The sequence below is a fragment of the Colletes gigas genome, unplaced genomic scaffold (genome assembly GCF_013123115.1).
Source record: "Colletes gigas isolate AHSC1104 unplaced genomic scaffold, ASM1312311v1 Colletes_gigas_Sc00008, whole genome shotgun sequence".
NCBI lineage: Eukaryota > Metazoa > Arthropoda > Insecta > Hymenoptera > Colletidae > Colletes > Colletes gigas.
Genome location: NW_025106637.1, coordinates 9,358,241 through 9,373,660, shown reverse-complemented (window position 1 = coordinate 9,373,660; position 15,420 = coordinate 9,358,241). Strand labels below are relative to the sequence as shown.

Here is a 15,420-nt window from a genome sequence, read left to right as displayed (position 1 = left end):
AAATCGTTTTAAAAAAATTATTCTCGGTTGCGGGGATCAATTACAATCATTTTTTATCATTACACATACCTCCGAAATCGTACGCACTTTCAAGAAAAAAATTCCTTACTGAAAATCCAATTAGGTGCCTAAATTTTTCAACGGAGAAAAAAAATTGCAAATCGTTGTGGAAAAATTATTTTCGGTTGCGGGGGTCAATTACAATCAGTTTTTGTCATTAGACATACCCACGAAATCCTGCCCACTTTCGAGAAAAAAAATAGAGAAGGTGTGAAATTATTCGAGAAAATTAAAAAATTGCAAATCGTTGTGGAAAAATTATTTTCGGTTGTAGGGTTCAATTACAGTCATTTTTGGTGAATAGACATACCCCCGAAATCTTGCGCATTTTCGAGAAAAAAATTCAGTAAGAGCGGCACTTTAAACGTTAATAACTTTTTAACGAAGCTTCCACCAACAAATTAGTATTCTTGATTTTTGTCTTATTTTGGCCTCTACTATCGCTCATTAAAATTTTTGCTAGAGGTGGCCGAACACCCTGTATAGTGTAATGGAAAACTTTATTCTAATGATAATAAATCTGAGGTTTCTTGAAATTAATACAAATACATAGTACTGTCCCCCTTTTTGTAATTTAATCTAGACTGCCAGATTCCATATGGAGAAGTTTTTGCGAGACTTTACCCTCCAAACAGGCTGCTCAAATGGGTTTTTAATTAGACATCTGCCGTTTACTGTGGTCGACGAAGAACAGTCTAAAAGAGACTGAAACGTCGAAATAATATTACAAAAGACAATAATATCCGAAAAGTTCGTTTACTGTTTCCGTTTCTATCAAAACTAGGCGTACTAAGACAAATGTAGCTGTCTTGATGCGTTGATGTCTTTCTGGTACTGCATTTGAAACCTTCGTTCATTGTCTGTCAAGATTGTCTGCGCATGAAATGGTTTCCTGCTACAGTACAACACTCACTAGATACGATAGAAGGTATTCCATTTGCGCTGACATCCGAAACAATTTAAAAAATTACTAACTTTACTATTAACATATTTCCATCGTTATTTTTATCGAACAAATAAAACACAAAGATTTGTTTCATTCTTATCCAAAACTTCAATCCTCTTCAGTGATAAATAAAAATATTTATTGTCTTTGGTATCTATACAGAGATCAGTATTATATAGGTATATGTTCATGAAAGCTTTAATAAAGACATACCTGGTCGGACTAATGAAGAGTTTAAATTTTTTTAAATATCCAGATTCCCGTGGTCCAACAAAAAATTAATTTACGGTTTAATGGAGACCAAAGTTTAATTAAGAGTTTATAGTATTTGCTTTCTCCTGCACGATAGCAATTCACGTATCGTAGCCTCATCTTGAAGATCGAGGGGCTAACGTGTACAAGAACGACCGTAACGGATTCTACGATTAGCGGGATGGTTTTCTTCTAATTAGACCCTTCGACTCGACCCTGCGCCGTATACTTGACCGCTCAAAGAAGCAGTTCCTCAAAGAAGCATATCCATTAATACCGATACGTATCAATTCCCGAGCATCATGTTACACTATCAAATGGCTATCAAAGTAAATTATCGTTCCTTCAATAAGGAGGATTTGTTGACAAATCTTAAAATATCAATAAAGCTGTTTTCTTATTGATTTTTTAACGACCATCCAAACAGCTAGTTTTATGCTCTTGGTGTAATATTTTCTTCTTCAGATTGTAAACCATTTTATGTATTGATCTCTTATTTTTCAGTATTACCCGATGCGCAAATATTAAAACTAGAATAAACAAATATTTTAGATTCCCCTTAACGCTTTGATTGTGAAACTAATCCGTGCAATATTTGAACTCGATTTACTCGAAAACAAAAACCTGTACGAAACAATTTTATACTGCACTTTTGATTTACTTTTTCTACCATGATCACAGAAACACCAAATATATGTTCCTATTCGTTTCACTAATAAGATACGTATCCAATCGTAATAGATTCCTTGGAAACGTTAACTGAAAGTCCAGAACGCGCGCGGAAAAAATTTCGCCTCGCAATCACCGATAATTATTGATTATTAGGACCCTGACACACCACAATTATCGCAGTAATGATGAGACTGTCGGAGTTACAATACTAAGGTCCGCAATAAGCCAAGCTCCGGATTTAATTAGCTCAGAATTCAGCAGGTTGGTCGGGCTGGAATCCCTCGTTAAAGTTCTCAACACTTTTAATTTAAATCCGGTTCATATCTGGAGCAGAGAGGAAAATAGCGTCGGATGGCACCGTGAATAACATCATACAAACCGTGTCCCATTAATTAAATTCCTACGAAGGAGTTTTGCAACCCTGTCAGGATAGATACCGCCGAGGAGCGTGGCTCGTTCATTAGATTCGAATGGATGCGATATCGAAAATAGTTTCGTGTTCAATTTGCGTTATAGCGCGTCATGGAATGTCGGTTTTGTGTCAGTTCTGGAACATCGGACGGAGAAACGAGGAAAGATATGGCGGGAACTTGGAAAAAGTAAAAACAATAAATAAAAAGAAACAGAAGTTACGCGCCTCTTGACTTTCCATTTAAAAAAAATGCCTAAATCGACCGACTCGTCAGCACGACGCGTGTAACGTAAAATATTAACATAATGTGTGGGTGAAGGGAAACCTTTCAGGAGAAACCTCATTATGAGGTAAAAATTGCTGAAGAATCCCTTTAAAGGATTTTAGGAAACCATTATCCTTCATGGACAAAGCGGGTGTAGAGATTATTTTGTGGCAGATACTAAACTCCATGAAAAAAGATAAAATAAAATTTCTCGGACGATATATTTTCGTAATTTGACGAACACGTGGGTTGAATGTCACAGTGGTGGTAAATTTCTTTTTCTTTCTTAACGGTCGTACGAAATAAATTATGACAATAGCCTAGCGCTTTACACCAGAGAGGGTCTAAAACTGTACGAACGTAACGCTCGTAAATACATGTTCCGTAAACAATGGTTGTTTACGACTGCCTATATCGCTTTATCGGACAATACCGACGCGACGAAAACTCTGAAAGACCGTTCACTTCTGGTTTCTTTTCGTGTCGTAGTTTCACAGAAAAAAGGGTTTTCCACGGTGTCAGGCGATGCGTAATAACACGCACAGAGTCGGCTCGGGAATAATGGATACAATAAATGCACAGTGCCGCTCGAAAGGGATGAGGCCGTGGTTCAAGTAAAAAGTGTAAAAGCTTGCACTTTCCACCCGATTTCACCCTTTCGCTTTTAACTGCAACGAAGACCTACATGCACGGTTCAGGGCGCGTTTTAACTTACGCGCGTACGTGATCAGAGCACACGAGAACACCGTGCATTCGTGGAACGAAGACTTGAATTGAAGCTAAATCCGATTTAGATCAGAGACAGTCATTGTGCCAGATCTATAATCCCGTCGAAGGCTCTCAACATCGTAATTGGAGCGTATCTTTTCTTCCTTGTTTCCTTTCTTCCTTCCTGTCTGCTATTCTTTCGTTCCTTTCCTGTATGCTTACGCTCCGGGAGAAATGAATGAGATTAAATGGCGAAAAAGAACGCGCCCCCACTGGTACGTCCTTGAATGATCGCCTAACAAGGTACGGTTCGATAATTAATGGTTACGAGATTTCCATGAAACGAAGAAAATGATTTTCATTCGCTTGTCCCAACAAAACGACTATGTTGATCGTCCATTACGGTTGATAATAAGGCATAGAACGTGGAAGACAATTAATTCATCCACGAGTCTTCAATTACGTTTTATGGTTAGACTTAATAGCCAATAGAATTGGTAATTTATATAATTTCTAAACGACAATCCACGTAATTCAATTGCAACGTAATACTTATCGATTTAATTTCTTATATCGATGAAATTACTCGTGTGAGATGCCTGGAACGAAATACTCGACGTACTCGTTAAAAGTCTCCGAGCAAAACTGATTTTGTAACTTCAATTAAGAAGTATCTCCAATAATAATTTTCTTTCTTAATATTGTACTCCGAGTATAACTGCAATTTCTCTTGACTTAACATTAAGTAACTCGTGTAAATGAAGCATACCAATATAAATCCAAGTTTATTTCTATTTCTTTCGTTTTTAAATTACACATACGTAGATTGATACTACTTCTGCTCTTGAATGTCTACTTTAAAAGAAGTCTTGATTAGGTCTGGGTATAAAATGGTCGCGACAATAAGTCGCAATCCTTGAATCCAAAGGTGGCTGTTAGACGCTAATACCGAAAATTCTAGCGAGCATTCCGAGATCGAACACGAAACGTGTAACCAACAATCACGAACGCGATTCCAAACGTTCCTAGGATCGCGCATTAATTTCTAATTAACGTTTAACTGATGCAGGACATCCGATATCGTCTGTGCGCAACCCGCGCGGTATTAGTGCGGGTTTTATTTCCGAGGTTGTATTGCCTTGTCCCTTCCTCTTCGCGCATACACGCACACAGGCGAACATTATTTCGGCTCACGCTTTTATGAATCCTCCAGGAAAGTTCATGGTTCTCTGCATTACGCCGCGTTAAAACATACAACTTCTGCGCGACGAAAGAAAAGAAGATACCGGCGCCGCTTCTGAAAGCGGCGTAAATACTAATTACTTTCGCAGCCGTGGTTATGCAACCGGGGTCGAGCGTTTTCGCACCGAGGACATAAAGAAGAGGAGGCGAGCTAAAAAGGAGAACGAGACGTGAAAAGAGCTGGCTCCCGTCTTTGCACGTGATAATATACATGGTGATTCAAGAAACTGGGTCGGACTGCGGTCCTTTACCGAGCAAAGATTAAGGAAAAATTAAAGGGAGAAAAATGGCGACCAGCTTAATGAGATATTTGGGTGTCCCGAAAAATGTCACGCGTTTCGAAAGTATGATGGAGAATCGGCCTTTTGAACTGCCACGAAGCGCCTAAACTAGGATAAGGTGATTACGAGATTTTGTATAAGGCAGAAAATGTAATATAGAGTAAGATGTTCCAACCGAGTAGGTAGATATTCAAATAACAACTAACTAAGTATTTAGTTATATTTCTTATCGAACGAACCATAGTTTATACGAATAAACGTCTTATTTATGTACGATAAAAAGAATTTCCAACAAAAGTGAAGTTAGTTAATTGCTCTAGTAAATGTGTATCCAAGTACAGAACTAGTTTTTACGTAACAAAAAAGAAATGAATGATTAGTTCGGTGTATAAAATCATATTATGAGATGTGGGATCATTAGAGTGTAGTAAATTAATACTTAGGAAAAGCGGTATTACATTGGAAGTTGTTAAGGTACGCGTGGAGAAGTATACATGTACCAAAGAATACAAAAGTCATTGAAGCGTAACATGCATAAATTTTATGTAAATCTTCCGAGATGCAAGTTCTTATTGGCGAACAGAAGGGAGCGAACGAATGCCTGAAAATAGTTAAGTTATGTTGAAATGTCACTGTATTTTATAGTTACCTCGCGAGAAATGTTACAAACAAAATTAATCCGACACCAGGCTATTCGTTATTTCGTTGCATGCAACTTTTAATCTGCAGCTATTTTCTACTAAGTATCGGTTGTAAATATATAACAAATACTATTTCCACGTATACCTGTGGTAATTATTAGTTCGTGTCGCGTCATTTTTCATTTTATTCATGTTTTACGTTCCATCATTTCCCATCGATATTAATCCGATATCGATTGTAACCTCATTTTCATATTAATTGCCTTTCGTTATGTTTTCGTTGTACTGCTTAATTACGTACATATCTTTACGTTTAAAAAGTCGATGTGTTTCTAAAATAAATTATGCCCGACCCTTTTACACGTATTTTTCCGAAACTCAAATTCTTCTGAATTGGAATACTTTTTCCTCTTTTAGGTCAAAGAGTAAGAAGATCTATGGACCATCCTAATTCCTGGAATCACTTCGTGTATACACGTGCACAGTGTGAGGGTATATTTTTCCCGGATGAAAAGGTGAGCTGTTAAAACGGCGTATATCTCGCCACAAGTTCCCGCAAGGTTCTTATAGAAACCTAACACCACCCCGTAAATCCAACCGTGACTCTCTGCCCTCCATCCAAGACGTAGTTAGCTGGCCAAATATCTACAGGTTGTTCATTGTCCCGTGTGTGTTATTCAATACAAACGTGCTGATTTCGTTAAACGTGTCCCTGGCCAACAGCCAGAACATTTACACCACTCGTGAACACACAAACGGCAAAAGTTTCCGACCCTGTCGTACCAGGTGTCTTTCAAAAACATGAACAGTCTACGAACACAAATTCAAAATTCCCACGAAAGACGCTCATTTCTACAGGTTGTTCGAATGTTACATATATGATGTTGTGAAATTATGATTTATCGACTCATTGGTATCGTAAAACTGAAATCACAGTACATAACATATCTATTTAATAGAAAGACAGCCGTAAATGGAGACTTTTGTTCAATATTGAACGAGAGATTGAGTACTTTGTTTTCTTCAGAGTTGGAGATCGAAGGAACAGATTTGAAAATGAAGGTAACGCGGGGAAATACCGTTAGTATTATACGAGGATGAGCGTTAAAAATTGGATTTGAAAAGTGTTGTCTGAATACTGTAGCTTTCTACGTGAATTTGGAGCCGAAAGATATATGGAGATTGATGAAGAGATTCCACGAGCTGTAGTTGAGGAAAATCCAATTACATCTGTTGTGGTTGCTTCAGAAATTAAATTGGGGAGAGTTGCCAAAATCGTACCACTTAAGATATTTTATCTTATATTTCCTATTTGGTGCTGATTCGTATCCAAATTAAAAAGGTATTGCACGTTAAATTGCTTATCGCGAACAAATCAATTCATTATATACCTTTTTATTTCCCCATATAACCTATTCTCTAAATCATACCTACTTTAAAAGTAGTAACTCTGTGAAAAACAATTCTAACTATTCCTCTAATAATATAGAACAGATTTTCTGTATTCTAAGATGACAAAACATCGAATTAAACTGTTACATCAATAACTTGGTAACCTAAATTCGTGTTACATAAGCCCTGCGGACTTCCACAGCAAACGAAAATTGTTTCTTGAATACTTGACTATGCTTTACAAAATTTTCGAATTCGAACACATCCCTCGTTATTAAATAGCACAAGAATTTCTTTTCTATTTTAAGAATGCTATTTTATATCCTAGAAAAAAATTCATTACTTCATTTTTAGATTTATTAGAACAGAATCCTCCCTTAAGTCAAGTCAAGCAGTAGTCGGCGTGACAACGATCAAATTGGGTCGCTAAAATTCTCGCTGTCTTTGACGCGTGGCCCATTCAAATCCTCTGCGATGCGTCGCGGAAATTAAATGCGCCGTCATCCTCTAGAAAGATGAAAAGCAAAAACCGGATAGGATGTGAAACGGAAAGAAACGGAAACGTGTAAGGACGCTAATTCTCCCTTCACTGTAATCACCCACTTGACGCGATACATATGATGTACATGACGTATAATATATGGCGTAGTGGTTTACACGCCCCCTAATGGAACTGGGAATAGAAGAGCCCGCCTTTCACGAGTCTTAACGAATATCGATGAATAATCAACGTGCAAGGCTCACACACCTCATACTCGGCTAAACACTCCTACATAAATTGAAAGTTGCAGCAAATATTTTACTACGAATATAAACCACCCTCGAATACGAAACCTCCTGCAGGTTACCGGAATTACCGAACGTGCACGTACGATCATAATTTTTCGAACGCTCGTCGAAAATTACAATCACTTTATGTTTTACGACATTTAATTTCGGTTGGTAAAGTAAACTTTCATCGTCTGGATAATTGTTGTGGGAGTTCATCCGACCATTTCTCTGATTCGATGGGTGTCCTGTACTGCAAATGAAATTGCTAAACGAATAAAGCCGAAAGCGAGGATTTCGATCACGATTTCGTAATCGTTGAGAAATAAATCGGTAAAAGACGTAGCGAAATCTCCGCGCCGCAGAGCTGGGATTTAATAGGAGTTACGTGCGATTCGGTCCTAATTCGATAAAACTGATAGTCGTCCGTTTCTCTCTGGCTTCGTCGAAGAACACCAGAAATAAAAACACGAGGAGAAACCACACGAGACTCTTGATTCTCTTCGGAATGACGGAAGGATAGTTCAAGGGGCTGTTCAGATTAATTCCCCGCTTCTTCTTTGCCCGAGTCCGTTCTAGCCACGTATTTGCAATTCTTATTTAATTTCGTGTCTATTTCTGTTGGTGATGCCAATGTAGCACTTTTGGAAAATAACTATTCAGCTTTAAAATTAATTCCTAGGAACGAAAGGGGTTGTCAAGGACACCCAGTGATGAAATTAATACGATTAGATATCGATGATGCTCGAGCGATTCGATACCACGAATTAATTAACAGGAAATAATGAAAGTAAAATAAATATCTGGCACTGTATCAAGAAATAGTAAAGACGTTATTATTTTCAAATATTTCGTAAAAAATGAAGATAGAAGTTTTCGTTCGATCGATCAAATCAGGGTTAAAGAAAATATAAATGTTGCTTCACAATAACATACAATAAGAACCAGACGCGGAACATGCTAAGAAATGCGAGTGCTCGTAACCACTATTGAAAGGTCGAACCGGTAGCAAAAGATATGACGATTTCACAACGCTAGACGACCAGGAAATCACTAAGGGCTTCGCCGAAGAATCGATGGAGTGTCGAGATGTGAGAAATCCAAACGACTGGCGCCCTACTGCCGCGAAATTGAGTCCATTATCGCCCTGGCCAGGTACCCACCAATACCATCGATATTCGTTTAACGCATCGTTTCCCCGCCAAGAGGGTGACAAACAAGGGTCGGGCAAGAAATATAAAATTTAGGAATCTAGATCAGTAGCGAGAAAGAAGGATAAAGATGAAGAAAAAAAATCGAAGAAAGTCATACGAACAGCCACGAAGGAAAGAATTGAGAGAGGAAAGAGAAACAGATGATAACCCATGGCTTTCAATTCTACCGAGTCTCTAGGAAGACCCTTCCTCCTTTTCCTTCCTTTCATCGAAGGGAAGGGAGAGGGGAAAAAACTTCCGCAGACAGAGGGAAAAATAAAGGTACTCCTATGATTAAAGTAAAAACTTTATTCGTGAATTCTACCGCGTTTATTATACCTGCTTGAATAAAAGTCTATTCGCGAACGATTCTGCTTCCTAAAGGATAATTCCGTCCTAACAAAAATACTGAAATTCTGTAATTACGGCCAGCTGCTTTAGTGAACAATGGATCCGGAATAATCGACGAGGGCGTGGAACGCTTTATTTCTCTGTATTCGGAGAAACGGGAAACTGAATAAAAGAAGACACGATTTATGGAACGAAAGACGCGTTGACACAACTGGTACACAGCTTCTCGAGGAGTTACACGGAGAAGCTGGCCCCGAACGTGCAGAAATTGATGAAGGCTTCCTGTTCCAAGAATAACGTCTGGGAAACGTTGTTACGCCGTACAGACGAAGTACCGAGGAAGAATAAACGTCAGGCAGATTTTTAAAACATTTAAGAGTTTTAAAATAAGATAAAAGTCCCAGTTTCATATTAAACTCTTCGCATTTGAAACACGATATATACCAATACTTGCAATCTTTTTCATCTTATTTCTTCTCCTTATTCCCATCCCCTTTAAAAGATACTTTTCTTGCTCGGGTGCAACAGAGGCCTAGAAAAGTAAAGTGGAGGAAGAAAAGAAGCCGATTACCGTCTCGGGTAAATTTTATCGCAAATATTTTCAGGGTAAGTTAAACAGGAAGGATGAAATGGAAAGGTGGAAAAAAGAAAAAGCGGAAATTCAAAGCAAGAGGGAAGAAAAGAAGAAAGTTGTGGAAGCGAAGAAAGGGAAAATATTGAAAAAAGCTGGATGAAAAAAATTACAAATAGGAAACTCAAGAAAGTATTATTCCCGTGTTCGGAGAGTTCGAACTTTGACGTTGAAAGGCTCTTTTAAGAACGTTCTTGTAGCGATAGAAAGGAGCTGTCAGACACAAAATATAAACAAATTTTTTACTGGAAGATAACAATTTTCTATCCCGGGACTGCAAACAAAGATATTGCTCAAAGTATAAAGTCTTTGTGTATTTTTTACTTTCAATGTTTCCAATAAGCACTTCGAAAATTCACTTTCTGCATATCATTCCGTGATAATACATCGAGAAATAAATGTTTCCTTTAATTCAACGGAAAACTGAATAAAAGGAGGGCTGTTTATAGAGGGAGAATCGCGTTGACAGACCGGGTGCCCAGGTTCTCGAAGAGTTACAAGGAGAAACTGGCCCAGAACACGAAGAAATTGATGAAGGTTTCCTGTTCCAAGAATAACGTCTGGGAAACGTTGTTACGGCGTTGAGACGAAGTACCAAGGAATAAACATCAGGCGGTCAGTTCTCGCACCTTTCAACGCGAACAGCCTGGTTACGCCGCGAGTCCCTCGCTGTTCGTGTGTTTTCTCCTAAGTTTACGCACCATTGGCCGCCAATCTTCAGAATGAAACTGTCGCTGCCGAATGGATACTCAAAGCGCGTTGCTTCGAGAACAAGACAGCGAAAAAAAATGTGAGGGGGGGAACGACGTGCAAAAAATGAAAAAAGAAAAGCAAAAGAAGATGAAGAAAGTGTTGGCAGGAAGAGAGACGATAGGAAGATCTTGGGTCGGATGGAATGCTCGTACATAACACGCCGCGATCCGTAGGCGACGAATAATCGCGTTTAACACGTTCAACGATACGCGAACAATACTCCTGCCTGCTTTCGTACAGATATATTACACATTGTATTCCATCGGCGAACGGCGATGCTGTAAATGGTGATATTACAGTATGGCGAGCAACTTACAATGCAAGTTAGAAGCGAAGTATCAAGTGTGTCGTGGAATCGTGAAACAGCGCTATCCTCTAATCTGCGTACCCTTTCTGATGGGATTCAAACCATTTCTAGACGCGTCGGGACAGGGACCGGAACTCAAGATGCCTCAAAAATACTTAAAACGTTTCGCTAAACTGTTATTGTAACGGGAAGTCTCACAAACTCTTGGGTATTTGAAAATTTTTGAATATTTTGAATGCCTTGAAAAATAGACTTAGAACGTATGAAATACCTTTAAAATGCTTTGTATTTTATTATAATGTTGAACAGAAATAAGCAACATTTGCAATATTGTCTTGTATAGGATAAATAGCAAACTCCTCAGTGCCATAACAATACCCACAAATGGCGTTAAGTTACTCCGTAGTTTACATATTTTCAAGACTTTTGAAACGTTTAAAAGATTCTACACTTCTAAAATATTCTGCATTTTAAAGCGCTTCTAACTTCAAGGGGATCTCAAACTCTACAGTCTCAACTGGTTTAAAAATTTTCAAGAGTACTGAAGTTCTTTTGCTATTCGCCTTCCTATAAATAGCGTTTACAATGTAAACAAAATTTATATCGACGTAAAAAATATTTACTAGACAGGAAATGAAAATAAGTCGCCTTATATTGAAGTAAAGCAGCTTTCCGCTACTCAACATGCGAAGCAGAGCGTAAAAAGAATTTTTACGAATTGAATTGCACAGGTTATGGAGGATGTTGCGTATAATGCAAATAGAGGGTACGCCCACGGTAAAAGTTGGACTGCAATATTCCCGATGTAACGTTTTAACGAGCAGGGAAGATAAAAGCACTTCAAAGTCCGGTATAAATCGCAAGCGCTATCGTCGGGGGCTTCGCGCTGAAGCTCTTTCTGTTCTTCAATTCCCAGCCCCTTTGAAGGCTTCGGAACAATCATCGAGGGTTGTTTTATCGCGTTACACGGCCACGCTGTTTCGATCCCGTGTTTGATCTCTTCCGAATAACGAGGTGTAAATGTAACGACTAAGAGTAACGTTCGTGGCTAGACGCAATCGATCATCCCGTGATTACACCTTCACGGGCGCGCCTTTAACTTCATTCGTACGCGCAAGGAGCCTCCATCCTCGTCCACGAGAGAAAAAAAAAAGAATCATTCTTTCGATGACTTTTCCGCTTTCAATCGGGGTCTATCGAAAGAAACACAAAGGGGAAAAGGGAAACCAAAGCCCGGGAGGAAGACAACCACGAAACTTTTCGCTCGTTCCCCGATATCAAGAGTCGGCGAAGAACAAAACTGGGGCAAACTTTAGATGAGAGAATATCGATATCATCGGCGAAGGGAGACAGTATTATTCTTCCGTCGAAGATTACGAAACTAGGAAGCATCGAGCGACGTTAGCGACCAGAGGTGACGTAAAGATCCCCAAGAGTGATTTCACGGAACGATCCGGCCGGAAAGCTTTTTGCGAATCATCATTAGCTTTACGATCTGGCAGATTTACATGAACCGCGACGTAATAGGTCGTAGAAGAAGGTGACGATAAATTTCGTATTCTAGTGCTTAGATTTACAGATCGTCTCGTCCTGGAACAGCCCCGGTAATTTAACGCGCGCTTTGCGAGGCATCTGTTTATACACTTCCTAGGACATATCCGCGGAGCCAATCATATTTTCATGACGGGAAGATGGGGCTACGTCATTACCGCACTTCCTGGGTCGCCAGCTTGCTTCGGTTGAAGCATTTTTCCACCTTCCACACGATATAGCTCGCGGTGTACACTAACAAGGAACACCGCTTACGTATAACATCCCGATTTTTAATGAATCTACATCCAACGATAAACATTAATATTCGGAGAGCAGCACGGCATCCCGTACGTTTTACGGGATATACAAATTGCCATACTTAACTTGAATACCTTAAATATTATTAACCGCCAATCTTCCTACGTGAAAATTATTCGTTAACGAAATTTGATTTTCTTTTCTTTTGTCATGCATTAATAAAATGCCTTACAACAGACGATGCTTCTGTTCGAATGAGAAATGACAAAGTTTTACGCAAATAACAACCGAGCGTATCGATAATTTTCTCATTCACATATACTTATCGATGACAGATAATAAACAATGAAAATATACATGAATCGTTTAACATATATTATTTATTCATTTGAACACGTAATCGATTGTACAAATGCAAATACACTTGTTGTGTCATAAATATGTAAGAAAATATTCCAAAAATTTTGTATACGGTAGACGCCCACTTAAAATCGTGTACTGTAATGTTCATCCGATTTTTGTCCATAAAATGTTAAAATCAAAACAAATGTTGTATTATTATAAATGTATTTTTACAACAAAAAGTAATATAAAGTTTTTGTAGCAGATATTGCTATAAAAATAATATTCTATTTTTAATTTTCGTATTCTGTACAATCAATTACATACACCAGTGAATAAACAAAATACATTGGGTAATTCTTGCTTCTCAAAGTAAGCAATACAAAGGCCGTCGTCACTTACCTTTAGACGAAGATCGTTGACGGTCCACACCCGGCTGGCATAGTCATTGGACGCTCCAAGGATCAGCATTCCCGTTGAATCGAAATCGATAGACATCACTCCGGCATTACTTCCAACGAGGATACCTTTGCTTTCCGAAATACCTGGAAACGCAACAGATACAACAAATTTAACTTCACAATAGAAAATTCCATCAATCCTAAAACATTTATATATATTCGTGTCTAGAATCTTATTTACTATAAACCCTGAAATTTATCATCGCTGTTTTTTCCTTGGTATTTTGATAAAACGAATCAAATGTAGATGTTTACAATTTTATTTAAAAAATGAATGGATATTCCGTTTAGCTCGGTAAGGAACGTCATTCGATATCGAGGAACAGATAAAGCGGTTCAATTGCGAATAGAATTTAGAGAAGGGAAGAAACAATGTACAGAGGAGTATTGAGAAAGTGGGAGATCGTAGAACGTGTGAAGAACCGTGGAAGGGCAGGTTAAGCGGATATAACCAGTACAATAAGGACGGATGTTTCATCCAATTTGCAACGTGGCGAGGGGATTACACTCGAGCACGTTATAGGACGTGCGATCGCGCCGCCATAGTGGGGAAAATGTTTCTACCGGCAGGCAGGGTTTTAATAGGCGCCTCTATGCTCGTCTATACACCCACGTACGGATTGCACCAAGTAACCTGTTGATTCGTCAACTCTTTGCACCACAAGAATTTGTGTAGCTTTGAGACCACTCGTGCAAAGGGATGGTCAACAAAGATGAAAGTGGTGAATTAAATTTATTCATATTTGCAAGTTCGAAAGACAGTTCTATTGGTTCACGATGCCCGATATATTCAAAACGGCATAATTTATTTAAAATAAAATATGCAACCTATTGAAACGGTAATCTATTTAAAATAAAATCTGCCTCTTTGAATCATATTTATGATAATATTCAAACGGAAGTGCGTGAAGATAACGTGTACATATAGCAAGGCATTAAGTACCAATAATGAAGGAATTTATTTGCTAGAATCATATATCAATCAGCAAAGAACAAAGTAAAAGAACGAAAATTATTTGTCCGCTTTAAATAACGTTCAAATTAACGAGGCATGCAACGACAATAAAAGCTAGCTTTAATGTTAATGCTCTCGTAATCACCCTCTTAACGTATTTTATAACCCGCCACCGAATCGGCCAGTTGTTACGATAGCCTGCAATTGATTTACTCAAACCACCCTTATCGTGTCATTCTTTCTTTCTCCCCGAAATGGAACTAGTTGAAGCACGTATTTGTATTCATGAACGGAGGATGGCAACAAAGTTTTAATTACTTCATTATGGTAAGTTTTAATGAAGTTCCAAAGTGACTTTCGTATCACTTTATTAGCCGGCCCGGTCGCACTAAACGTGAGAAAATTATTTTCAATTTAATCATTTTCGATAAATATCAGAGTGGAAAAATTAGTGGATGATCAGAGCCAATGATTAAAATATGGCAGTGTATACGTTTCCGACTATTTACTGTTTGTAGCAATTCCCCCATTTACAACTTTTACATTTGCTTAATGCGACAAGTCTTTTTCCTTTTGTGTCGGGGTTGTGTGTTTTACACGAGATAACTGTAAGAAACGGACAATTTAACGTAAACAATGGAAATCGAGTAACATTGCACGCATCCTAGTGAAGATCGTTACGAATACGAACAATAATGTCAGTAAACAGATTACAGAGTCGAGATATCTCGGTACTAGCATGCAATAGTTGTATAATAGGAAACGTTCGAGATATCGTTGATTAATTGTACGCGTATTGCGGCGAATATTTTAATCATATACCAACGTTTTAATCATACGGGTTTTGCTTTAAATTAATCACCTTTTGTAATGTTCCAAAGCTTCACTTTCCTGTCGGCTCCACCGGTGGCGAGGATCCTGTCGACGGGAGACCATTTTACGGCATAAACCTCCCCGTCGTGTGCGTTCTGCAAGGGTTACGAAACGCTTGACGTAT

The 15,420-nt window shown here is 38.5% G+C and overlaps 1 protein-coding gene across 1 annotated transcript in view; it reads right to left on the bottom strand.

The window, feature by feature from the left end:
* LOC122396914 (autophagy-related protein 16-1) overlaps positions 1 to 15,420 on the bottom strand; it is a 688,248-nt gene that overhangs the window by 666,391 nt on the left and 6,437 nt on the right. Inside the window, exons 6-7 of the mRNA XM_043395679.1 lie at positions 15,286 to 15,391; positions 13,410 to 13,552 (exon numbers count right to left, since the gene is read on the bottom strand). Coding sequence (XP_043251614.1) covers positions 13,410 to 13,552; positions 15,286 to 15,391 — 249 coding nt within the window. The remainder of the gene's footprint in view (positions 1 to 13,409; positions 13,553 to 15,285; positions 15,392 to 15,420) is intronic.